Source organism: Enhydra lutris, unplaced genomic scaffold (assembly GCF_002288905.1).
Source record: "Enhydra lutris kenyoni isolate GAN:26980312 unplaced genomic scaffold, ASM228890v2 scaffoldscaffold34, whole genome shotgun sequence".
In the NCBI taxonomy this organism is placed as follows: domain Eukaryota; kingdom Metazoa; phylum Chordata; class Mammalia; order Carnivora; family Mustelidae; genus Enhydra; species Enhydra lutris.
The window spans coordinates 4,449,126-4,476,376 of record NW_019154118.1 but is presented as its reverse complement, the minus strand read 5'-3'; the positions used below and the strand labels follow the sequence as shown (position 1 = coordinate 4,476,376).

At 42.3% G+C, this 27,251-nt stretch overlaps 1 protein-coding gene across 3 annotated transcripts in view; it reads right to left on the bottom strand.

Moving 5' to 3' along the window:
• Positions 1-3,311: 3,311 nt before the first annotated feature.
• Positions 3,312-27,251, bottom strand: part of LOC111153805 (sorting nexin 19) — a 40,646-nt gene continuing 16,706 nt past the window's right edge. For 2 of the 3 annotated variants that reach the window (XM_022513048.1, XM_022513049.1), the window contains 3 exons: positions 7,242-7,426; positions 5,927-6,014; positions 3,312-4,841 (listed from right to left, as the gene is read on the bottom strand). In XM_022513048.1, the coding sequence (XP_022368756.1) occupies positions 4,709-4,841; positions 5,927-6,014; positions 7,242-7,426 (406 nt within the window). In that variant the 3' untranslated portion in view covers positions 3,312-4,708. The remainder of the gene's footprint in view (positions 4,842-5,926; positions 6,015-7,241; positions 7,427-27,251) is intronic. The other variant, XM_022513050.1, reaches the window with a different exon arrangement.

Genomic DNA, 27,251 nt, shown 5'->3' with positions numbered 1-27,251 from the left:
CTGACCACTTCCTCACAGCTGATTAAGTGGCAGAGCTAGGGTTTCAATCAGGCTGTTATTGTTTCCAGGTCATTATACTCTATAGACCCTAAAGCCATCTCATATCTAAGAAATAATGGGAACAGGCTTGAAGAAATTAAGGGGGGAGGATCAGAAAATGACTGAGATAGATGTCAAATCCAAGGGCTGTTTACATGTGCAATGGAACTCTCATGTTTCCCATGAGGAGGAACTGTTAACTTTGGTGAAGAATCCTCCTCGAGAAGATTCCTCAACAATTTTCCACTGTATAGAGGGAGAGCAATGCCAGCTTCCTTAGCACACTGCCCCAGACAGGCCCCTCTCCAGGCCCTCGCCTTGCCTTGCCTCTCACCACTCCCTCCCTGCAGCCTGTGCCTTGCAGCTCTCCCTAGCTTTTTTTTCATTTTTACATTTCTTGGTTGTAGTAAAATAAACAAAATCTACAATTTACCATCTTAACCATTTTTAGCATATGGCTCTGTAGTGTCACGTCTACTTACATGGTTGATAAAACCTATCTCCGTAATTTTTCATTCGGCAAAATTCAAACTCCGTACCCATTACATGCTCCCCATTCCCCTGATTCCTAACAACCACATTTCTACTATTTCTGTGAGACTGACCGTGCAAGGTACTTCAGATATGTGGAATCATACAGTTTTTGTCTTTTTGTTGAGACTTTGTCTTTGCACACATTATTCATTGTTCCTCTGGACACCCTCCCCATGTTTTTACTGGTTAATTCTCAGGAATCTTTCAGAAGTCAATTCAGATATTATCACCTCAGGCTCTCCATGGCTCTCTACTCTCAGTGAAGTGCCCTTCTTATATATTTAGTAGTGTATTAATCACTTGAGAGTTGTCCATGTTTTAACCCATTGATACGCAACATGGGGTTGAAGATCTGCATTCTCACTGCCATACATCTGGGAGCTTGTTAGAAATGCAGCGTACTCTTTACGAAGGTCCCAGTAAATCACACATACATGAAAGTTTGAAAAGCACTGTTCTAGCTCGTTGGACAAGAGGCCCGCAGACAACTCATGGGCCAAACCCGGTCAGCAGCCTGTTCCTGTAAATACAGTTTTATTGGAACACAGCCACTGACATTGCTTCCTGTATTGTCTATGATTGCTTTCACGCTACAGTGGAAGAGCTGAGCAGTTGCAACAGAGACCACCTATGACCACAAAGCCAGGAATATTTACTCTCTGCCTCTTTACCAAAAAGGTCTGTGAACTTCTGCACTAGATCGTGAGCTCCTTAAAAATGAGAACCAGGTCTTATTTTGCTTTGTAAGAAGAAACACAGACTAGTATAATGGTTAATTAAACGTGTAGGCTTGAGGGTAGACTGGCAGGATTCGTTATCTAGGCTCTGCCATTTCTTTCTTTCTTTCTTTTTCTTTTTTAAGATTTTATTTATTTATTTGACAGACAGAGATCACAAGTAGGCAGAGAGGCAGGCAGAAAGAGAGGGGGGGAAGCGGGCTCCCCGCTGAGCAGAGAGCCCGATGTGGGGCTCGATCCCAGGGCCCTGGGATCATGACCCAAGCCGAAGGCAGAGGCTTTAACCCACTGAGCCACCCAGGTGCCCCAGGCTCTGCCATTTCTTTTCAAGTGACTGGGCAACTCACAATCCCTCTGTGCCTTATGCTCCTCATCTATGAACTGGGAAAAGATAATAGAACCTACCTTACAGGGTTGTGTATGGGTTAAGTGAGTCAAACCAGGTGAAGTGGAAGTGCCTCATGTGGTGGCTTCAGCAAATGTTCTCCCTTACAGCTGGTTCCAGATATTTTTAGAGTACCATGGGGGAGCTGTTAATGTTGTACAGATGATTATGATAATAGACATTATCTACTAACACTCTTTCTCTGCTACTTCCTTGCTAACATCTATTAGGTATCTAACTTTCCTGGAGGGTGGCCTCCTCTCTGTTGGTGGTGGTGGGGGGGGAATATTGTTGCAAGTAATGCCATTTTCAGTAGCTGTGGATTGGCTTAGGGGTGACATTTCTGGCCAATGTGAAAAGCACTGTTGAAGAAGGACTTCTGGAAAAAGGTTTCCTCATTCTTTAAAATAAAAAACAAGGAAGAGATGACTCTGTTCTTTCATATTGTTATATATGGATGTGATGCTCTGAACTGCAGCAACCATGAAGGTAGGTAGGCATTCTGAGAATAGGACAAGCCTGTCTACAATGGCAGAGGGACAGATGGGAAGAACCTGGGCCCTTTATGAGGTCAGAGTTGCTGAATCCATCAGCCCCTGGGGCTTAGCTACTCAGGTACTCGTTTTATGGAAGAAAATAAATTTCCTACAAGTTTTCCTTCAGTCCAGAGCATCCTGACTCATACAGCCATATACACACATTTTTATTCCACCCAGGACCTAACAACTGCTGCTGGGTTCCATGAGCAAAGAAAAGAGTAGCAACTGGAAATGAATGTGCTGGGTAGAGCCAAAGAAAAATCACGATGTCCTGGGTTAGTGCAGACCCAATTCGTCATTGCCTTTTATCACTCTCAGCTGGTAGCATCTTTTCTTGATACCTGTGGCTCTCTCCCAAGTGCTGATCTCCTTAGTTGACTGTGCCTGCTACCGAAACTTGACAAGTGGGTTTTGATTATTTCCTTGGTGACATCCATGATTTTCCTTCTAGGTAGGAGGGCCTGAGGACAGCTTATGTGTGTGTTTTGGGGCTCAGGCAATAGAAGTGGCATCTCTTATGTAACGTGAAATAAAAGGAAGTTTTCTTTGGGGTAGAAGTGTTAAAAAATTACTTAGAATTTACAGCCACAGGGATTTTGTGGTGTGTCAGCTTACATACTGGGGCTCTGTGTGACATCTGAACCAGAACTAACAGCAGAGATTCAAAGCAATGTAGGTGGCTGAGTACGTATGAGGAGAGAAGGTGAGTGGGAATGAGCTGGCTACTGCATCTCTCCCGAAGGGCAACCTGGCCTGAGCTGAAAAAGGTGAAGGATCGGCTTCAGCAAGTGAGGCTGAACTCCCTGCCATCCCACACTCCTGCAAATACTTACTAAAGCTAGAAATGCTGAGCTCCTTCTGCCTGTGAATATCCGGGGTGGGAGAGCTCTGGAGCCATAAAGTCATTGTAACAATCATATTTTAAGGCTAGAAGGTGCCATGAGACATGATCTCATTCATCTCTTTGTCCTTAGGCAGTAATATTCGACCTAAAGCCTTCCAACCATAGCAGAACACATTTTATGGTTAAAAGCCTCCAGAGGGGGGAAAAAAAGTGTAAGACTGCACAACTTTCTCCCATAAACCACTTTAATTGTGTGCACATCATCTACTTCAGAGTCTAAGAGAACCTGATGCCCATTCTAGACCCATCCCATTCTCATCAATTTAATCCCAAGATCCCCCTCCAAATGGGAGGATCCATAATTCAGTGACAGCAGGACACTAACAGGCAGGCGCAAAGCTAAGGGATGAGGGGGCAGAGGTCTCCCGTGACCTCCTTAAAACTTTTCTGTCAGCTACTGACATGCATTTAACGTCACGTTGTCTGCCTCCTTTCCTACCAACAATTTCTCCTAATTGTTCCTTTCTTCTAAGACACTACAGCATGATATAGCACTTTTGCCTTCATCTTCGAGTGTTCTCAAAGACTAATTAGATCCTTAAAGAACAAGAAGTAAAAAGCTTTTTGTGGGTAATCAATTCCCTGCAGGTTGGCTAATATTATCGGTTCAGTTTAAAAGTCCCTCACTGGAGACTTGTGAAGACAGAAGCCCATAGCCCCCTGGGTTTCCTACTCTTTGGGCATTCCCAGTGTCTCCTTTCCCTTTGGAAGTACTGGGCTGAATAAGCAATCTGCCATGCGATTCTGCTGAAGGAAGAGAGAAGGTCACAGAGACTGAAACTCAACTGCTCTTGGAGAGGGCTTAGGAGTAAAGCTAATAAATAAAATCTTTGATGCAACTCTCTTTTAGGAAAGGGTGTGGGGAGTGGGGTGGATCTACCAAGAAGCTTTGGCAGTCTGCTTTGAAGTCTTCTGAGCAGAAAAAAGTGTAGCCACCCAGGGAAGCAGCCTTCAGTGATCCTCCATAGGGCTGATGTGTTGGAGAATAGTCAATCACCAAAAAGTCCCTTGAGAAATGTTTTCCCTCCATCTTCTGGAATTATTGGGAAACTAGACAGAACTTGGGGGGTCTGGTTTTGGGAGTGGTCCTAAAAGAAACTGCAGTTTCCTGGTAAAAACAGAGAGCTCCAGAAAATTGTCTGTTCCTCCAAGAAATTTGGCTTTCAGTTTTCCCTTGGTCTATCTATAGCTTGTGTGTTGGTGGATCAGGAGCATGTATGCACAGGGCCAGGCTCCTGGCAAACAATCTTAGGGAAGAGGGCAAAGGAGAGGCAAAAGGGGCTCATTCTTCTACCTCACAGATTCCTTTTCCAGGATCTACCCACCAGCAACAATCTGAATAGCACAAAAAAGTACGGAAATGGATATGCATACGATTGGTACATATTTCCCCCATCATCTGCTATGTTACCTGCCCTGTGGAATAGAGCTGGGGGAGAACTGTGACCCTGGGACCCTAGGCCTTCTGAGCTACAGTCCAGCTGCAGAGGGCACAGGTTCCTGACTGGTCGCGGGGTGGCACAACAACCCTCCTTTCCCAGCCTTCAAAGAATGGGTGAATAACCTACGGCTAAGGGGAGACACCCATTCTCTTGGGGCTGCCTGGGGTATCTGAGGCAGAGGTGGTTATGGTTGACTCCTCAACAGAGGCACTGAGATCCAAGAATTCCAGGATGATGTCCCAAAGGCAGTAAATCAAGTGCCTGAAACAAATGGACAGAACAACTTAGAGGGTCTGGCTCAGTCAACAGACACCAGATCCTGTTTATGACATTTATTTTCCCTTCCCCCCACCTTGCCCATTACTGATATCCTTAGTGAACTCTAAATTTCAATAGCCCGATGAAGCCTCTGCCATGAAATAAAAGTTTGGTGAATAAAGGTTATGACCCCAGTGAAGGTGGAAACAGAACTTGAGACTAAATTTCAGGAAATTCCACATTTATTTATATAGCTACCTTACCACATCAGCACTGCCCTGAAGACTGTGAGGGAGGGAAAAATCCCTGTGATATCAACTTATTAAGAATTTTCAGAGCTTCTGACTATGGCTGTTTCTCATAGTTCATCATTATAGATCTACAGTGACCTTACGGGCAATGGAGCAAAAGCCAGCACCCTTGTGTAGTGACAGTTGATAGGTACAGTCTGCTTTGGGACAGAGTTTGAGAAATGACTGGCAGTCCTGAATACTTTTCAGAAGCATTGGTATCCCAAGGTACCAGCAAGGAAAATACCTACCTCTTCTGGGTTATTCTAGGGGTGTTCACTCAGTATTTCTGGGCCCTTTTATCAGAGCCCAACCTCATTATCTTGTCTCCTTCCTATTAAGCAAAGACAATTCTTGATTCTAACACTGAATCAGCTTTGTGGTGAGGCCTTGAGCACAGAGCTGAAAATAATCATCCAGCCTGTGGTACACAGGCTAGGGGATGTTCTTATAGTGTTCACAGGCAGGTGTTGAAAGAATTGCTAAGCACACTGAATAAGCCTGGAGGGTGACAGGGCATTTTCAGTAGCTCACATGGGGGCCTGCATCGAGTTCTTCCACATGGAAACAGTGGCTGGCCCAACACTGGCCCACTGCAGTATGACAACCTGCTCAGAAGCAGGCAGTGTGGGTTTTCCTTAGTGTGTACGGACCTGGACATCACAATCGGCAGTCAGGGCAGAGAAAGACTGCAGTTCTATCCACCTCCACGTGGGCTGCTCACTTAGAATCCGTGGACACCTGAGACCAGAGATGGCTTTAGCGGTAGAGATGCTGCATACATGCCTTCCACCCTACCTGTTGATAAGGGGTTGCTGCAGTGACTCCAAGACTAGACTCCAGCTCAGCCGGCATCTGTTCACCCCAAGGATTTCTACCACAATATCTGAAGAGGAAAAAACAGATGTGGTTTCAGCAGTAACACTGAAACCTGAGATTCTAAGGAGATTATCTCCTGATATCTACTATCTTATCCAAACTGGGAACTTCTGGCAAACTTCTGAACCACACAGCCAAACTAAAACAGGGAAAAGCTAAGAAAAGTGTTTCTTAAGTGTTTAAGTAAGGATGGACCTGAAGAAATAATTCTGTAACCTGTCACTGTAGGTACGTCTGATTTAACAGTTAAGGGTAGAGAACAGAGGTTGGTAAGAGTATCTAATGACATGGATGGAACTAGAGGGTATTATGCTAAGTGAAATAAGTCAATCAGAAAAAAACAACTATCATATGATCTCACTCATATGTAGAATTTAAGAACAGAGGAGCACAGGGGAAGGGAGGGAAAAACAAAACAAGACAAAATCAGACAGGGAGACAAACCATAAGACTCTTAATCATAGGAAACAAACTGAGGGTTGCTGGAGGGGAGGGAGTTGGGGGAAGGGGTAACTGGCTGATAACACATTAAGGAAGACACGGGATATAATGAGCACTGGGTGTTATATGCAACTGATGAATCCCTGAACGCTACCTTTGAAACTAATAATACATTACATGTTAATTAACTGAATTTAAATAAAAAATAAATATAACAGAAAAACAAAAGTATATAACATTGTCCTAAGAGCTAGCCATTCACTACTATACCCTCATTACCACAGCACAGCCATAGGTAACAAACTGCCTTCCCAACCTCCTAAGACCCTACAGAAAGTAAAGAAAAAAAACCCTCTTCAGAGTTGGTTTTTATCTACTGCTAAGGACCATATGCCTTATTCAACGACCCCAATTTATCAAGGCCGAGCTTCTGTGGAACATATCATTTTCTTCCCTGGTCCAAATACCATGAGTTGGCAGAGAACCTGAAATCTTCATCTGCTGGGAATAGTTCTGAGACCTGCCTCTGTGGTGTAGGCATAGCTTTTATTACCTCATATCTGCAGGATTCTCCTACTATTTATGGTGTGGTCACATTGATCCTTTCCATTCCCTCAGCATCACTTGAATGAGGGGGAGAAGAATCACAGCTCTGAGCATTTACCTATTAGCCTGAGAAATGGTGGGTCAACAGATTTTTGAGTCTAGGTTTCTGAGGGGTGTGGGGTAATGGTGGCAAGGCAGGATGGGAAAGGAATAATTATAAACATAACCAATCTCATTGTTGAATTACCTGGCAAGATTCCCATCAGGCTCTGCAAGGCCTGTTCTTCGGCAGCCACTTTCTGCTCCTGGGTCCTCACAGGCCGTGGACACTTCGGTAAAACCCCACCAGGCCAGATGGACTCCTGAAGAAGCTGGAGGTACTGCACCCAGCGCTGTGGACATGTTAGGTTAGCCACCTGCACCTCTAGCCACCTGTGGTGGAAGAGAGGAGAAAGGTCAGATAAATCTGAAGGAAACACCACGGCAAAGGAGGTGAGCAATGAGAATAGGGCAAAGCGAAGGCAGTGCCCACTCTTACAAGTGACACCAAGCCAATTCAACAACTTGAGACCACAGAATTTGAAGATGAGTAATAATAATAATCTTGTTATTTACTGAGTGTCTACTAGGAGCTCCATGTTGTATTAGGGGTTTCACAGAACAGAGCACTAGTAGGGCCCCTGTCCCTGGGCAGGACTGGAGCTTGCCAACTGTCCTCTTGGGAAGCACTGTCCTCTCAGCAATGTGCACACACAGCCTTCACAGTTAAGGGTTTGGTGATTTTACACAAATTTCTCTGCTTTGCCACCCTGTCTACTTCTAGCTGCTCTTCGTGTCCCTATGAGCTGTTCTGAGAGTACCCTTCATCTGTCCTTTGCTCATGGAAGTCCTCTCACTGGCAAGTCCCTCTTCTTTCCAGAAGTCAGCTATTCTCGAAAGACCTGTTGAACCCCACCTCCTCCACAAAATTCTTCTTGATCATTCCAGCCAGAAGTGCTCCGCTTTGTCCTCTCAGACCCCCTCTGGCACTTAGTTCTACAGCATAGGTTTTGAACTCATATTTTACATTGGAGCAGAAATTATTTCCTCATGTGTTTACAGCTCTACTTTTCCAACTAAATTATAAGCATCACAAGAGTTCTAGGTCTTACACTTTTAAAAAGTTCCCCACAGTGCCTTGGTGCTCAAAAAATGTTTGTTGACTGATTGCAATTATTCTTGTTATGATGAAAACTTCCTCCTTTATCTCACATCAAAAAAAATGAGGCAATAACTTGGAGGGGGCAAATCAAACCTGCAGTTCCTGCAGGGCATTTTCTCTCTCATTCTTTATTTGTTCCTGCATGTTTTCAGAGCAATACGGTTACTACCTGAGGTTCATGGCTGCCCAAGGCCTCCTTAATATGTAGCAGGGCTGAGACTGGCAGGGCTCTCTGCCTGTAATGGACGGACCATCAGCCATTACTCTGGTACTACACCACGTGGCAGCTCATGCCACTGCTCCTATACCCGAGTTACTTGTCACCCGTCCAAGAGCAGAGGGGGCTGCCAAGGCAAACTTTATTTAACCTCCACTCTGCCAGACAGTCTGCATTCCTCTCAAGCTAGGCATTCCAGCCTTGGGGGCTGCAATCCCCCAGGCCGAGGGCTCACAAATGATTCTAAGAATAGGAAGTCTGAAAGGTAATGGCAGGGCAGGAATGGCAGACACTGATGGAGATCAAGAGCGGCACAAAGCTGCTCTTGCCCAAAATAGCCATCACGATCGTATTTGTTATTATTAGGGCTTCATCTCCTTTTTATAGGGCTTTTCATTCAGCGAGCCTAAGACGCTTGATGAAAGGGATCCAGTAGCAAGAATTTCTGTTCCTGTTTATAGAAGAGGGTCAGCAAAGGGAGATGGATATGATGCCCTGATCAGATTCTCTGCAGGGGATCAGGTGACTCAACTCTCGTTCTTCACCTCGAGCCACAAATGCTTGTATGACTTCTGCTAAGGTGAATGACACGCACCAGGGTATCATCTGAGTGACTGGAGGGCGGGAGCGAACACCTGAAAACCAAAATCTTGAAGTCCTTTGAAAAGTCAGGAGAGTCTTAAGCCAGCTGGAATTAGTTCTAGCTCAGTTCTCATTCACATTTGCACAGTGTGCCCTGACTCTTGTCCTGTGGGGCCACTGATGCCTGTGACCCCACTCTACAGAGGCACCTCAACATCCACTCAATCCTTCTCAGAACAGAATATTCACCAGTAAATCTGGGTACCTCAGTCACCTTCTGGACTTGGCTTACAAGAGAGGAGAATGACTGTTTTGAACTACTGTTAATTCACCTGACAGGAACAGGCCCCTGTGCTGCACCATGGCAAGGATGTCTGTCCTCTTTGTTTTCTTCCATCGTAACTCAGTGACTCAAGCACACCAGCGGGGTGCAAAACAAATTTTAGCATGTGGCAAAATATGAATGTATAAATGTATATAAATCTACAGAACAAAAGCTTATTAAACTCTAAATGGGAATGTTGGGAAGAAGAACCAAAGTAGGAAAAAGTAAAAATAAACCCTTTGATGATGAGGATGAGTCAGTGAGTCAAGACAAGTTGCTGGCGTTAAGCAGAACTGACAGAGAGAACTCAAGTCTCCAAGTGAATGTCAGCTGCTGATAAAGAAACTGTCAAGCACTATAAAACCCTAAGGCACAGAACTGATCAACAGAAGGCTCTAGAAGAGTCTGTCCCAGGAATGTAATGAACATAAGAAAATATAAGACTTGTGCAAACTGGCAGAAAAGAAACAAAATGCACGTCTAGAAAGAGGCACATAATGTAGAATGTGGCTTCTACCTATGAAGTACTATGGTTTCTGTTAGTCTTACTCTTCTCCATACCCCGAAGGCGAAAGACGTCAACCACACACCCTGGTACTGTGAAGATTTAAACATTCACCCTTTTCAGGATTCTCCTCTTGCCCAGGTTCCTCCCACCCCTCCTCCTCCAAGAACAGGAGGCTTTCTCCTGGATATCTGGGGTTAGCCAGGTTTTATTTCCTAGCCCCAGGCAGCCTATGGAAAAGAGGCAGGGCAGCAAAGCTTTCTCCCTCACAGAACTTCTGAGGTATACTCTCTCGTCATGGGTGATGAGCATCCCAAAGGGGAAGGAAAAAAGGATACAGCCGAAACCAAGAAAATGACCAGTGCCGACTACTTCTACCACCCAAACTGCCCTGCCCGTCAGACAAAACAGAAACAAGTCTGTGAACTTTAGAACAATTTCCAAGGCATGTTTTATTATTCCACAAAATGCCTTTTTTAAGTTGTAAATGGCCAGATTCGGGGATCCGGTATTATTTGCCTTGCCTAACACCTAGCATAGAATCAACAACTGATGACAGTGAAGAGGGCAGGGATTTCTTCATCCAATGAGCTCTTCTACCTCTTCCATCCCCATTTCCTTTCCTCTTATTCTATCATCCTTCTCCAGAGTGTAGTGCCACACATCATACCACAGTGCTTTATCTAGCCTTATTAATTCCCTTCATCCTGCTCAGTTCATTCTGAAAACGGGTTAGAGCAGATAAGGTGAAGAGATTAACACTGGAAAATTAAAAAACAGACTGACGCCTTAGCTTCTTATTAATTCCCTTCATCTCTCTATTCCACATGTTGTCTTTCTATTCTTAACCTACAAGTGGGAAAGTTAAAAAGAAATCTGTGTCCCTATAGCCTCTCTTGAAGCAAAAGGAATGGAATGCGTGTGTCTGAGGTCCAACGTACCACAGAAGCTTTTCCAGTATCAGTTTCTGGAATCTGTTGGTACGGCTCACAGAAATCTAAAGTTTCAAGGTGGATACACACACATATCCCTTGGTTTATTTATTGTAAATTATTTATAAGAATTCATTTACTAAATACAAATGTTATTGTTTATGTAATTCAAGACTCATGAGGTAAATACGCTAAAATAAATATGGTAGAGACTAGCCACAAATAGCATTGGTTTTAGTTTCTACTACTATTCCAGTTCTGATATTAGTTTTATAGCTATCTCTCCGCCTACTATCCTACCTTTTTTCACCATTAAAAGAAGAAGGAAAAAAAGCCAAACCAGGTCTGTTCTGTCAGGATGTCCCTGGATGATTCTGAGCACAAGGCAGCCTTCCTAGTGGGCCTAGAGATAGCCAATAAAATGAGAAAAAAGCAACAACAGACTGACACAGAGATATTCAAGATCTTTTCTGATGCCAGATATGGAAGGAGGGAGGATGTGGAGATGAGGGCTTTCCACTACACTGGGAGTGCATGTCCAGTCCGTGTTCACAGGAACCTGATCTGAAATAGCTACAGATGGAGGAATGAAGCAATAGCTAAAAAGGAGACAGTTTAATGCTAGGGCTTAAGATGGCACCTCAAGGTTAGAAGAAGGTCATTTCCCATCAAAACAACAGAATCAAATCTCACGATTAAGGAGAAAAAGCTTAATAGGGACCATGTTTAATCTAATTACCCACTGACCCTTCACTTCTTTGCTAAGAGCTGCTGTGGCTGAGTGAGGAGGGGTCCACGGGGAGGATCATGAAGTTATAACACAGAAAATATTCCTAACAGCAGTAACAATCTTCTAACAAAAATGCCTGGTGCAGTCCAAACAAAAGAAAACAACAGACTTATTCCTTGTACCCTTTTTATCCATCTGGCTACCTCTGTAGGCAACCCAAGGGCAATTACACTTCCACGTCATTTTCACGTATGAAATATGGTTCAAAGAAAAAAGAGAGGGTAAAAGAAGATCAGGTTAAAGCTCCTACCATTCTAAACAGTTTTACAGTAGAAGTGTCAACTCATTTTATTACCCTTAGAGTTTTCCAACCCTGGCACTACTGACATTTTGGACTACTAATTCCTTGTTGTGGGGGGCTGTCCTGTGCACTGTCAAATGTTTAGCAGAATTCCTGCCCTCCCAGGTACCTCTTGTGTAACAGTCAAAAACGTTTTCAGACGTTGCTGCGCATCCTCTGTGAGGCAAAATCATCCCCAGTTGGGAATCACTGCCTTAGACTTAGGATGTTGGAAGCCATGTGCTGGGCCATTTCCAGTCACCTCAACTCTAGTGGCTGTAGCACATCATTTCTCAAACTGTGGGCTCAACAGCATTAGAGGCCGCCATGCACTCAACACTGTAGTTTGTGACATTTAAAAACAGCTAAGCAGGATAGATGAGAAAACGTGAATGTGTATCTCATGTTTCGGGACCCTCTGTTTCATATATGGATGTTTATATGGTTCTAGCAGATATATTTGTGTTGCTTGCATGTACTATGTGGTCACAGTGGGTCATGATGTAAATGTATTTCCTACTGTGGGTTGAAGTTTAAAAATAGCAAGAAAAACACTGATATAGTATAAGGAATTAGGAGTTCCCAGAAAAGGGGGAAAAAGCCCAAGCTACATTTTTAGCCTCCTGGAAACACTCCCCACCTCCACCCACTCCCAAGTACCCTGTAAAATGTTTACAATGGCATAGATCGTGAACATTGTGTTCTGTACCACAGTCCTAGCACAGTACTACAAGTATTTGCTCATTAAATCAGTAACCCCAACGCATAGGGTGGAGAGAGAGGAGATCTTGAGGTAATGTGGATCCAGGGCATTTCCCATTAAACAAGCTGTTTTTGCCAATGTCACACCTGATAAAAGTAACACTTCCAGTCCCTCTGATTCATTTCCCAGGCCTCTGCCTTCCTGCCATGGCCCCTTCTCATGTTTACAGACAGTTCCTCCTTGTCAGCTCTCGGCTCTAGCCTTCTCAGTCCTAGAACTGGCCAGGCCCAGGTTACTCAGCTGTGTCTGAGAAAGTTCAGCATTGTTGCCCTCTGACTGTGTATCTAGGTCACCATCCTTTCCTGCCTTGTGTGGGGAGAAGAATGAGGAGGAAATGAACTTCAAGGGCAAGAAACCCCTACTTCTTTTTCCCAATAACTATTGTAAAATCTAAAATGGCTCAGAGTCTACACAATTTCTTCTTTGATTTTTGCTTTCATGTTTTAAATCATAGATCCACATCTTTAAAACATGTGCTTCAAGGGAAGACTACATACTGCCTAAAAACCATGCTTGAAGAATCTGAGTTCCATACTTCTATATCTAGCCACAGTTTTTGTTTTTGATTAGTAACGTACAAGTTACAGCTACAAAATTAATAAGTGTTAAGAATTGAAGCATTCTGAATCGAGGAAGGAAATTAAAGAAATCATCTAATTTTAGAGGTTATCTATTCCAATAATCTCACCTATTAACACATGAAAACAGAGAACCAAAAACAAGCACTGCTTAGCAAGAGGCTTATAGGAACATACAACTTCACAGCTGGAAGGAAACAGGTGATCCCTACCTCACCTCCTCCCAGAGTCTAAATCTCCTGAGTAGCATCATGGCAGAGCCAAGAGTTCTGGTCCATGAATGCAGAAAAAGTTGGGCTTTTATCTTAGCTCTGCCACCAATTAGGAATGTGACTCTGGGGAAGTTGCTTAAATTCCTGAAAAGGATAACTACAATTTATGAGAGATGCTCCTTAAATACTGACAACCAAAATCAGCCTCATTGTAACTCCTGGTCATTGTTCTTACTTCTACCCTCTGGAATTAATGGGAAGTACTAAAGTTACTAGGTCAAATCTCTTTCAAAATGGACCAAAGACCTAAATGTGAGACCTGATTCTATAAAACCCTAGAAGAAAACACAGTCAGTTATTTCTTTGACGTTGGCCATAGAAAACTTTTTCTATATATGTCTCCTCAGGCAAGGGAAATGAAAGCAAATTAACCTATCAGTAACACACTGAAAAAAACCCTTTTGCACAGAGAAGGAAACAATCAATAAAAGGACAAGGATACCTACTGAACGAGAGAAGGTATTTGCAAATGATATACCTGATAAGTGGTTAATATCCAGAATATATAAAGAACTCACACAACCCAACACCAAAAAACCCTAAATAATCCAATTAAAAATGGGGAGAGTTCCTGAAAAAACATTTTGCATTTTTAAATTCAACTGTTATTTCTCCCCTAAGTCTCTTTTATAAGATACACATCCTTGATTCTGGCAACGTCAGAGTTGAACACACAGAATACACTCAATAAAGTACTGAAGAGAAATGAACCATTCCTCATCCTGGTTCCATCCCCTGGGTGTGTGCTACTTTTTATTCTCTCTTAAAATGGAGTACCCAGAACCAAACACAACCTCCAGATGTGCCCTGACCAGCAAAAGATGAAAGAATGCAGAGGATTAGTGCCTTCCTTGTTCCATACACTATACTTCTATTAATACAGTCGAAGACTGTGTTGACTTTTTGGGCACACACTTCAAAGCACTGACTCATACTGAGGTTTGCAGTCAACTAGGACCCTAGTTCCACATATGTACTTTAACAAGAAAATCACATGCTCCTCTGTTAAGCCTGGTCTTGCCCTTCTGCACTTGTGCAATTTTTTAAAAAATCTAAATTCTGACTACAGTTCTTTCTATTAACTCCATCATGTTGGTTTTCACCTATTATTCTAACTTTTCAAATCCTGATTTTTGTCACCCAGAGTATTAATCATACCTCTGATGTTATTGTTACTTGCAAATTTACTGATGAAAAAATAAGAACAAGAAAAATGCTCTATCACTAGAAATCTCCCTCCAAGATGACACAAATTTGTTAGGCAGATACTCTTGGGCTAAAGAAACTCAACTAACCATGGATCACTTAAAAGTCCTCTATACAGTCTGTTGGGGCACCTGGGTGGCTCAGTCAGTTGAACGTTGAACTCTTGATTTCGGCGCAGGTCATGACCTCAGGGTTGTGGGAGCAAACCCCGTGCTGGACTCCGTGCTCAGCGCAGAGTCTGCTTGGAATTCTCTGTCTCCTTCTGCCCCCTGTCCCACACATGCTCTCTCTCTCAATAAATAAAACCTTTTTTTTTTTTTTAAAGTACTACAGTCCAGGCCATGTATGTCCATTTTGTCCACATGGATTTTATGAGAATACGGCAAAAGTTTGTTGAAATCCACCTACAATTTAATAACCAATGCATTCCTTTACTTTAGTGGCTTAATAATCCTGCTAAAGAAAGAAAGAAACTATGCTAATCAGGTTGGGCACATTCTCACTGAATACATACTGATTTCTGGGGCTCGCCATTTCCCTCTCTGCACATGTTCACAAAACATCTATTTAATGATCTGCTTCAGAAATTTCTAGAGATAAATGTCAGGGTCAATGACCTGTATCCATTTTTTAAAAGGCAAGATATTTGTCCATCTCCAACTTTTTCAATGATCTTAGGTCTTCAATGATAAATACAAATTTTAAGTTCTGTAGAACATAATTCATCTGGGTCAGGTATTGGAACTTTAAAATAGGCTAAGTGCTCTCTTATTTGCATTCCTATTTTAGTCTTCTAGTTTAATCGTGTCTGTCCAATTCTTGTCAAACCATTTTCCTTGATAGAAAAAAAACTAGAAATAGGACAGCTTAGCAAATAGACTAATTCACTGTTGAATAAATGAATAAATGCTTTCTCAATGTAGCCACTGACTACTACAGCACCTGTTTCAAAAGATTTACCTGTATTTTCTTTGCTGTTTTTTAAGTCTTTTTTCCTAACATTTATTCACAACTTCAACTCTGAGTTTAAGCTTACTGAACACCATTCTCATTAGTTTTATCACTACTATTTTGCATTATTCAGTATGTGTCCTCTCCTCTGCCTCTTTTTAAAAGTATGTGCATACGTCTAGAATCAGTTAACTACACTGGTTTCCTCTGATCTTGATTCTTTCCTTTCCTCACTGGAATTCTGTGTTTAATTAGTTTATTTCATTTACTCCACACATATTGGTGGAGCTTCATGTAAGTGCCAAAAGACTAAGATTCTAAGGTTTTGTGGGAGGGGATCTTACTTAATTCACTTTGATATTTTCCTCAGCATTTACTATAATAGTGCGAGTCATACAATAAGCTATCCAGTACTGAATGAATCAATCTTATTCCACAATTCCCAGTGATAACTTTGAGTGCTAGAATTTGAAGTTAACTCATTATTATAGCCTACAAAATGGTATTATTTTTTCTCATGCTCTGTTCTGTTCTCCTGTGAATTTTATTAACCTTTCATCTACCTCCACTTTCCTGTCAGCTGTTTTCCATAATATCCAGAGTTAGCTTTATCTCAAAAAAAAATTTTTTTTTTCTTTTTTTAGGCTTCTTGCTCTTCACTGAATTGAATGGTCTTCTGCCATGTATATTCTACTATCCTTGAGTATGCTCTATTTGAGTTGGGAATCTGCCTTGTGAGTTTCACGTGCCAAAGAACAGAAACTCTGAAAAATTTCCCTTTGTACCAGCTTATACCATTTTACATTTTCCTTTTTCTTCCAAAGACAAAAGAACTTGCAGATAAAAGAAAAGATGAAAAATATAATCTGGGCTAATGGGTCCTTAAGCCTTATATCAATAAATCTCAAAATTACTAGGACTACAGTTCCTGCTTCCTCATGTGTTGCCATTTATTTTTACACAAAAGGAGATTATAATGTACTGATCTGATAAGCAGCCACAGACTTTTAATCACATGTCAGATATGCTGGGCAGAAAGATGCTCTATCATCCTCTTAGCTATGCGTCTCAAGCTACATGGTAGAAAATGGGAGTCATCCTTGGTTCCTCCTTTTCCCCATTCCAAATCTATCTACACCCCTGTAACACCACAGAATTACTGAAAAATATCTAAAAACTAAATTTAGGTGATGCTACCTCCTCCATCTCAGGCACTCCTCACCCTTTCCCATTTTTATAGCAATTCCTCATTACCTTTCATTTCTACCGGTACAACCCTTTCCCTAACTTGTCTCCCTGGTCCTAACTTTGTCTCCTTCTATTAGTCCTCCAGGGCATTATTTAAGTGATTTTCTAAGTTACAAAGGTGGTCCCGCCACCACCTGTTTGCATTTTGTAAAAGGCTTCCCCGCAAACGGGGGCTAACTTGATCTCTGAATGGCTCACAGGTTCTCTATGAGTCAGCACCTTCTCCAGGGTAATCTGGTCCCTCCTGTTGCACATCTTCTATTTCTAATCATACCTGTCTTCTTCGAGTAGCACAAATCTGCCAGGCTGTTTACTGCTCTGCCACCAGCACTCTTTTCTCCAACATCTGCTCAAAACTTCCCTTCATTCTTTCAATCCTGTCTCAGAAGTCATCTCTCCTGTGAGCCTTTTCTGGGCCTCTCATCATCCATTACTTCATTCCTTTTATTCATTACCTATAGAGTCTTTTTAAAAATACTAAACTTTATATTCTAACTCTTTGTAAGATTGCCCCTCCAACTGGATATTAAATTCCTAGGGTAGGAATTTGGGGTCTTGTTCTGTATTTTGATCACTCAACATAGTGTCTGGCACAGAATGGGAAATCAATAAATATTAGTTACTAAGGGAATTAATGCTCTCTGTGGGACAAACAATGGTCTTAATGGATGACATGTAGCTCAAAATAAGCTTTACAAAAGGCAAACATCTCAATACTTCAAGCAGCAAAAGAACAGTAAGCTCTTCATTATTCATGCTTATGGAAGAAGGCAGTAAGAGATTTAAAAAATAGTGGACAATCTAGAAATCCTTTGTATTGGGCATTTTGTAGGTCTTTATGTAAACAACTGGCAGACTTATTTTCCTAATAACCTTTTGTTTGGATACCATTAAAACTAAACCGTGTGCCAACACAGAAGATGTAGGGTAAATGTTGTCAGTATTGTGGGCATTAAGTCAGCTGAGCTACAAGTAAGAATTCATCATGAATAATCCATGCAATTCACACCTGGTTATGCATTCCCCTGGAAGGCAAGGGAGGTCGAAGGAAGGGAGTGGGTCAGCCATCCTCTGTTTCTGGCACATTCTTTAAATCCTAGAGAAGAGAGACACCTGCCAGCAGTCTATGTTTTTGTCACTTTTCCTGGCAAATAGGCCCAGAGGACAGAAGAAACTGAAAGTCAAGGAAAAGCAAAGGGGTTATGAGAACTGTGAGTCACACTTGTATTTTGGGAAGTGCCCCTGATGGATGGAACAGCATCAAACTGATTCCAACCCATTACTTGAAACTAGTAAGAAGAAAAGAAGGTAGCAGAATGTTTGGGTAAAAAGTGACCAAAAGCAAGGGCCAGGTTACCTTTCTAACAAACACAGAAGGAGAGAAACACATTTGAGAAGCTCTGTATTCATGGGATAAATGAGACTAGCTGCAAAGGGAGAAGCTCAAGAAATTTGTTTTGAATTGGAGTATTGTGATACCCTTAGGATTCCAATTCAAAAGCTTCTTACACAAATGTAGCGTACCTCTGAAGACCTTCAGAATAACTTTTTTCAGCCCCTTACTATGTTGCTAATGCACCATAATCCAGCTCTGAAACATCACAGCTGATGGACTTGAAAGCTAGGCAAAATCAAAGTCATGTTTCTTGGATGACTGCCTGTGCTCCTTGTTTGATCCATGCAAAAGAAGCAGTAGGACATCTGTCTCACAACCAGAAAACCCCTTAGAGTCTCGAACAGTCCATGTTTCTGCTCCAAGGCCAAGAGATTCCTCTGTCACCACACTTTTCAAGGCAAGACTGAGTATAAAAGTAGTTCATACTCTTCTAGGGAAAGGCAGACTCAGTGGTCAGAAAAGCCAGAAAGGCCTCACACAGGCAGTGTCTGGCAATGAATGGAAATAACACTGTAAAGCCACAGTTTTGAGCCTGGCTTGACCGCTTGAATGAACTGAGGTCTGGCTTCCTTCTTAATAAAATGGACTAATTCCTGCCTTGCCTTCTTAACAAAGTTATATCAAGATCAAACAAGAAAAACGAAAGCATTTTTGAAAGTGCTTGTGTGTGCCCCAATTGAAGACTCCTTTGGATCCTCTTTAAAAAATTGTACCATGTCCTAGAAATGATGAAAAGATCCCAAGTGAGCTTTGCATTTCATGCCTGAGTTGCCCCTTTTGCAAAACGGACTCCCCTCCTGGCAGGCTTAGGGGTATAAATATTAGAACAGTGAACCATTTCTGTCTTATATGTTTAGGAATATTAGGGAGAAACTGCAGGGGATTATGGGTAATGTGAAGATTATATTTTAGAATCCTTCCTAAAACAAGCCCTCTATATACTATAACAATGAGAATTTTACTGCAAGGACTGGACTTCAGGATCCATAATCTCTCTTTCCCCTTCTTTCCTCACTCCCATGTGAACAGCAAGCTTGGGTCATTCTCAGTCATCAGGCAGCTATCCTGAGCCTTTCTTTCTCAGCACCGAGGGCTGGAAGGCAGGGGAAGAGGGGCAAGACTGATTAAAATGGCCACTCATTCAGAGGAATACTGAGTCCATGGAGGGGGAAATGGCAGGGAGAGGGAGAGAAACATTTAGAACTGGGGCACTGGAAAGAAAGACAACACACAAAGGAGGGCAGAAGGCAGGGATTTCACTGTTGTCTTGACAACCAAACCCCTATTGTTCCTGGTGAGTTTACATCACAGCGAGATGTCTAGACTCTGCTCTGGGCAAACCCCACCACTACAAAAAGAGGGAGGAGGGAGAAGTGGAGGATGGAAAGGTGGTAACTCTGCTGTACATGATGGGACTGGCTCCCAACTTCCACTAGATTACAGGTTAGAGTATGCTCAGCCATGATCTGGAAGAGAATTAGGGACTGGGTTTAAATAAGCAGACATGGTAGTGTTCCAAATTATGCTGTGAAAATGGCTAGAGGAAGCTGGAACAGACCATCCTCAAAAAGAACAAGGTTTAGACAGAAGCAGATGTCAAAGTTAAGGAAACAGGGAAAAACCTGGAAGGAGCATGGGGAAAAGGAAATATAATAGACAGAAGCACCTTGGGGAAGAAGAGGTACCTAAAAGTATTTGTTTCCCATTTCTTGTCTATAGCCTGAATTTTAAAACCTTTCCAAAGAAGGTTATCCACTGATAGTAAGGATATGGAACACAGCTGTGGCGACAACTCCAGAATCTCCACATAGTAGGAGGGATTTTGGGGGCACCACCTGTGGTTAGAAAACAAGGGGGGGCAGGGGAGGAGGTGGACATGGGACTTATCTTGAAGCTGCATTTGTATAGCAAGCATACCATGTTTATAGAGATTATATATTTATTGGGGAAGGGCTAAATTCCCCCCAAGAAAATCTGTGGCATCATAATTACATCAGCACTAGATTAAGGTGTATTTCCTACTAGTTCACCCCCTACTCCCTCCCTGTGCTAGTACCATACAGGCCTACTCCTCCACAGGGCACTTGTTGAATCTATATATAAGGACAAAGGTAAAGATAGAACCTCAAGAATTAACAAATGGCTGTGTTGCCAGCACCGACTTAACAGGAAAGAGCCAAATGATCTCCACCCATGGCTGAAAGCGATGGAAACACCCTTGATCATTTGAGAGGTAGATAAGATTCCCAACACCAGTGCAATCTAGCCCTGATAGTGTCCACCTCAGTGAGATGGAGATCTAGGATTCTGGTATCCAAAAAGGACTTGAGTATAGGACCAAGTAGCTTACAGAAAATACCAACAATTTTTTTCTGGATGTTCAGCTGGTTTAATCACCATAGACTCTCTGGTTTACTCCGGGTTTCTGAGTCAAAAATGTTCTTAAATGAATCAGCTCCAGCACTGACTCCTTGAGGGGTGGAATGCACTCAAAGGGGCAACTTCTGGCAGTACATACTGCTCAAGAAGCAAGTGTCCACTGAAGACTGATCAGAACAGAGGTGAGGAGGGTGAAAGATAAAGAAATTGGGCTCATCTAAAAGTCACTGGCCCAGAGCAGAGGGCAGATAAGTAGCTTCTGAATCATGGAATAAGACAGAGAATGGTTTCATTACTATCACCACCGAGACAAGGCCTGTAATCGCAAAAAGAATACTCCCTCAAAGAAGGCAAATGGGTATAGTTTAACCTGCAGCGCCACCTGGTGCCCAAAGGGAGAATTCCTGCTCTTACTCCCCTCAAGGAGCAAAACCTTGCAGCACTTTCCAAGATGTATTTAACAAAATGTTCTCCCTCTGTCTTCTGTGCTCATGAACACTGTCTCTCACATACACACACTCTGCCTCTGTCTCTCTCAGAGGGGGACTGGATGAAGATATTAAAATTTTTTTTAAAGATTACTTTTTATTTAAAAGCAGAAATAATGCCCCCCCCTCTTTAAAATGCTTAGTGTCTGGAATATTTACACTAAACCTGTCTAAATGATACCTATCTTACATCTAGCTCTAAATACTTAATTTCCTCTATAAAGCCTCCCTAACGTTTATGTAAACAAGAATCCCAATTTTTTTTACTGCATTACAGCCTATACCATGTCATTTAACCTCACATTGTTCAATACTTCTAATTGATTCATAAGGGTTCTCTATTCTCTTAGGCTGCAAGTCCCCTGAAATAGAAACAGTCACACATTAGATCTGAAGAGCTAGCAGGCAGCTGCTACTTAGTAAGTACACACAGGCATCAAATATTACACAGACTTTTCAAAAATTATTTGTAAAAAGGTCACCATAACAAGAACTGCATAAAGTTAGTTTCCTAGGAAGCAAATGAAGAGGGTTAGGAGCACCTGGATTAGGGGCAGTTCCCTGGTTCTGAAGAAACTCTGAGGTTCTGCTCTGGATATGACCAGGGAAGACTTTAAGTATGTAAGACAGGATAGAAGAATGTAGAGATAGAGATCATATGAAGAAAGGGATCCTGACTTGAAGGGTGCAGAAAAGAATTTCTGTCTTCCAGGGTCTTTTGCTACTAAAAGATCCCAAAAGCAAGAACATTATAAAGACTTTTCCAAAAAAACACATTAAAATGTAAACATGTTCTTTACATCAGGTATGTTACTGCCCTGGCAATTTAGAATCCCCAAGGAAATGGAACATGGAGCCTGGATGAGAACTTATCCATATGGATGTGTCATATGTCAGTAACTCACCAGTTACTGAGTGCTTCCATGTACCAGGCATGCATCAGGAGGCTTTCATTATCATTGCTTATCTTCCAACTAACTTTATGAGCTAGGCACTGTAATTCCCATTTAGAGAGTAACTGAGGCAGAGGGAGGTTAAGAGACTTGTTTTAAGTCACACAGATAGTAAAATGCAAAGTATAATCTGAATTCAGATTTGTCTGACTTCAAAGTCCATATTCTTATTTCCCTGTGTGGAAGGAAAGAGGCTGAGAAGCACACTAGCAAGACATGCTTCCAGAGAGGGCCAGCTTAGATGGGTCTCACAGTGGGAGGCCCATGGCAGAGAGGACACTATGTTCTTTTGGAAAGAAGAGTGCCACTAGGATAGGAGAGGGCCTGAGGGGCGCAAAGGAAAAACCTCCTCTCAGGCTGAACTATGGCTCTGCGAATTTGAGGCACTCACTTAAAGAGCTGTTGGGGAGGGATATAACAGAAACTCAGTTTACATTGGTGTTTCTTGTCTCCCCATGATTGAGGAATCCTGGGATCCTCACTAGTCATAAACAGAGGAACTGATTTGATTGGAATGGCATGTGATGTTCATTGGACCAAATTTGTTACGTGCCTTCAATGTATATGATTAGGTGCTTACGACAGAATGATGAATAAGACAAGGACCCCAACTCAGGATCCTGACAGTCTCAAACTGTCCTGGGTTCCTATTTGTTTAGTTACAGACGGGAGAGATACCAGTAACTTGACTTGAAGAAAGATGCTGAGGTTTAAATACCTCATGAGATTCTGTTTTATTTTTAGCTGATGCAATGACCAATTCTGCCTCTCTGAGTGTATGAGAATTTACAGGCAGAACTGCAAAAACACACAGGCACCTATCTGTTATGTCCTTAAAGATGTACTCAAGTAGAAACTGTCAGTATATGATAGAAAAGACATGGTATTTTCATCTGAAGGTGGGTGTAGAATAAGTAACACCTAAGAAAAATGACAGGGAGGCCACTCATAATAGGACTCCTGAGGCCCACCCAGGCCCAGTCTACAGAAGTTGAGAACCTCCCTTTTGTCAAGATCTAGTGGGAGAGGCATGAGACAAGCAGTGCCCCTTTTCCTTCAAGGAAGCACAATAGAACAAGAGCAAAAAATTATTTTCAGGACCTCTAAAAACTACTTGAGTCAATAAATAGAGGGCAAGAAAATAATCTGAGAGGAAAATCTAGAGACTTAGTTTGAGGTAATTTTGAGATTTAGTTTGTATCTGAGGCTTTTGAAAAGTATGCTACTTTCCTACAGGAACTTCAAAGAAAGAGATCAGGTATAAGAAACCACAAGGCGCCAGAACTGAATTACAAGAAAGAGAAGTTTATGGAGCAAAGGAGAAAAGCTGTCATCTATGTTCCTTGAGAAACGCTGAGTCTTAACTCTGAAAATCTTTTTTCTGAGAACAGGATGCAGAATAGGGATATCTAAGGGAGATTATCTCTGATCCAAGAGTGTTTTAAGAATAAAAATCAGAAATATGCTGATGAAAATCAATTTATATACGACCATTGTATGCATGTTTTCCTGAGTCCACGCAGATGAAAGCGAGAGAGACTAGATGTAAATAAGGCAGAGGGACTTGCACGTGAGGACAGTTCTAGTGGCCATGGCTTGGGGAGAAACCCTGCAGAGTGGGGAGGCCATCAGAGTAGCAGAAATTGCACGGGCTTTAAGGCCAGGAGGACTACAGTGGAATCTCAGGGCTGGTACTTACTAGCTCTATGGTTCTGGGAAGCTTTATCTGAATATCCTTTTCCTTACTTGTAATATGTGTAAATACAGGTCTATCTCACAGAACTGCACTGCACATCAGTCCATGAAGCACAGAGTTGCTTAGTTGGTATAGTTAGTACTAAATAAATGTCAGCTCCTTTCCTGTGCCACTTGCCTGTACCCTTTGGTGGGAGACCTGGAGTTTCCCTTAAGATCTAGTTGAGGTCAGAAAGACCCTTTAACCATTTGCTACTTAGACATGCCCACTGAGAAAGAGGCCCTTGAATGAACTCCACTTGAGGAACACGTAAGATTCTGGAGTGACCTGTAAGAACCGGTGCAAGCAGAGTATGTGGTCAATCATTTGTAATTGTCTTTCAGGAAGATGAACAAGTGTGCCTGGCAGTGCAGTCCTCTGTGAGGATCCCCTCCTCTCTTTCCACATGCCTGCTCCTGACCTTTCCTGAGAGATGGTTTGTAGAGACAGCATTTCTAAGAAAACAAGTCCATGGCCTGGCATAAAGCCAAGAGCTTGCCATCTCATTTTCTCCTGGGTCCAATGCTTGTTGGATTCCTTAAACCTGACACATCCTTTCTTTTCACCTTCATCTCTATAGAATTCCTGACTCCACATACTTTTCTATTCTCCTTTGCCCACAGGTTACAGAACCTTCTCCTTTTTTTCCTTCCTCTTTTTACCACTCTATTCCATTCTCACATGCCCAACCCACACACACATACTCACACAAACACACTCACTCACTCGCTCACTCTTTAAGAAATCCTGATGTAGATGCCAGGAATGTGTCTGCTGCCCTTTTGACACAGCGTCTGATGCCATCTTTGGGCCATGGGGAGGGCAGAGCCACAGGACGTGGCATTCGTGTACTCTACCGCTAGCCTGCTTCATATTTTTATCGTGGCATTGCTCTGGGCATCCAGGCAGGGAACCAATCCAGCTTCTTCTCATTCCTTTGCTCTACATCAGGACTCCATAATAATCTCACCCCTTACCTTGGCTGGATCTTCCTGCCCCAAACCTTCTACCATCAATGAAGCACGGTACATCTCTCCTCTTTCCCTCCAACCTAGTCATGTCTGAGTATTTGTCCAATTTCCCAACCCTGATTCTGATGCATGCAGGGATACTGGTAAGTTTCTTCTGTTTTTCGGACATGAACAGTCTGCACAAGCTGGATTCATTTCTTGGCTAAGTCTGTTACCCCCACTCCTCTGCCCCTCCCTTTGTCTCTAGCTCCAAACAAGGAGTGCTCCTTCTTACATAATTGGATGTTCCCAGCACAGAAGCTGACACATGAGGTCAGGCACGCATGCGTGCAAGACTTCCCTTTGACTTAAAAATGCCTTTTTTGGGCATCTAACTTCTCTTCAGCTCCCTTCCCCCACTCTGTCCACACCATCAACAATCAAGGGAGATTTATGAAGCCTGGCTCAGCTCAGAACGCTTCCAACCTTGGCTTAGAAGGCGGGGTCATGAGGTTGAATTTACTCTTTTTTTTTTTTTTTTTGCAGGCTAGAGAGAGAGCTCAAGAGTGAGGCAGCGCACGCTCGTGATTTGCCAGGAGTCCCTGGCGTCCAAGACAGTTACGCATATATAGGCCTTTTAAGGGAGCAAGGAGAGTAAACAAAGCTGAGGGCAGAACTTACCTTCTTAGAGATGATAATGCAGGAGGTTGGAAAATTAGAACATTTTAAAGATGAACGTAAATCTAGATAGCTGTACCGTCCCTGATCTCCCAGCTGCAGTGAGCTCACAAGGACTAGAAAAGCGGCAGTAACTATCAGTGGCCCCAATACCGACTCTCTTTCTCTTTACATTGCTCAAAGGAGAGCCCACGTAATCTGCGAAAGGATACAGCTCCAATCCTTGTGGTTTCAGAAACACAGCAAACATGCTGCTCCCTGGGCAGCAGTCAGGGGGACAGTCTCAGAGAGGCCAACACCAAAGCAGGAAGCAGGCAGGGACCATACCATACCTCTTTGCCCAAGCAGCAATGGTAGGTGGAGTGGCAAGGAAGGTGCTGTAGCTTTGCGGGGATATCAAATTCCAGCTTATTTGCTTACCAAAGCAAGTAAAGCCCAAGAACATAGCACTGTATAAACCCCTTTTTAAAAATAAAAAAGAAACGTAAGCTATCCAGGGGAGAAGTAACATGGGCTGACCTTAGGATGCTGCAGGACTCTTTATATTACATGTGAATGTGCATACCCACAGAAACATGATTTAGAGTTTACAAAATGACTGATACCGTCCTCTTGAGGAATGTAGACTACTCTGAGGAAAATATTTTTGTTGGTTTTTAATCCCTTCAAATCCCAAGGCAATCCCTGAAAGAGAAAGTCATTATAGCTGAAAATCAGACAAACGGGTTCAAATTCTGCCTGTGGTATACTTAATAGCTCTGTGATCTGGATTAAATAGCCACATTTCTTCGTAAGTTTCAGCCTCCTCATCTTTGAAATGAGGATCATAACACCTCTTTCGTAGGGCTTTTGGGGGAATTAAGTGATACAATAAGTTTGTGTGTTTAGCATAATGTCTGCACAAAGTAAACTCTCAACAAAGGTTTGTTGGATACTAAATATCCTGAAGGTGACAATGTCACCAAGGTCAGCACTTTGAGTCCTGCAATAAATCCTGTCTTTTCCGTATCTACCACGCACAGGGGAACTTGCTGGTACGAGACCACATACCACAGATCCTTCAAGCTTCTGGAAAGGGAATTGGGGTTCTTTTTCCAGACATCCAGTTTCTTCTTGACTCCTATCTTAAAAAAAACTTCAAGAGCACTGTGAACCCAGCAGAAGATATCTGAGAAGAGGGCATGTTTATATATCATTAAAAAAGGTGGAATGATTTCTAGGGAAAGATTAAAGACCTTGACTGGAGAAGGATGAGACTCTTAGTTCTACTCTGGGGAGACTTGGGGTGAGAAGGGTGTCAGCCGGCTGTGTTCTTATTTCCATTGCAGTTAACACAAAACAAAATGGACTTAAAGATAAAATTTGATTAGAAATAAGTAAGAACTTTTTGACAGGAAGGGATATTAGACAACTGCATAGGTATAAAATATCACCTGGAAAAACCTATGGTGAACAAAGATAACAGACCAAAAGATAACAGAGTTATCTTTATAAGTTATAACAGAGTTTTCCAAAAGCAATAGACACAATATTCTTTCTTGCACAAGATTCATATTGGCTTCATTCAAATACATCCAGAATTTTCCACCTTTAACAAATAGAGATGTCACATCATTAAAAAAAAAAAAAATGGTAAAAGGAAAATCAAGAGAAATTTAGTTGTAAGCCCTCTCCCTGATTGTTTATGGTGAGCTACCTATCTATGGGTTTTGCTCATTTTCATTCACCTGACAGCTATGTACCCAGCTAACCAGAAGCATGGTTCTAGTGGAAGTGTCAATAGATGGGGACACAAAGGTGAAAACTTAGCCTGATTCAAAGTTCTTTT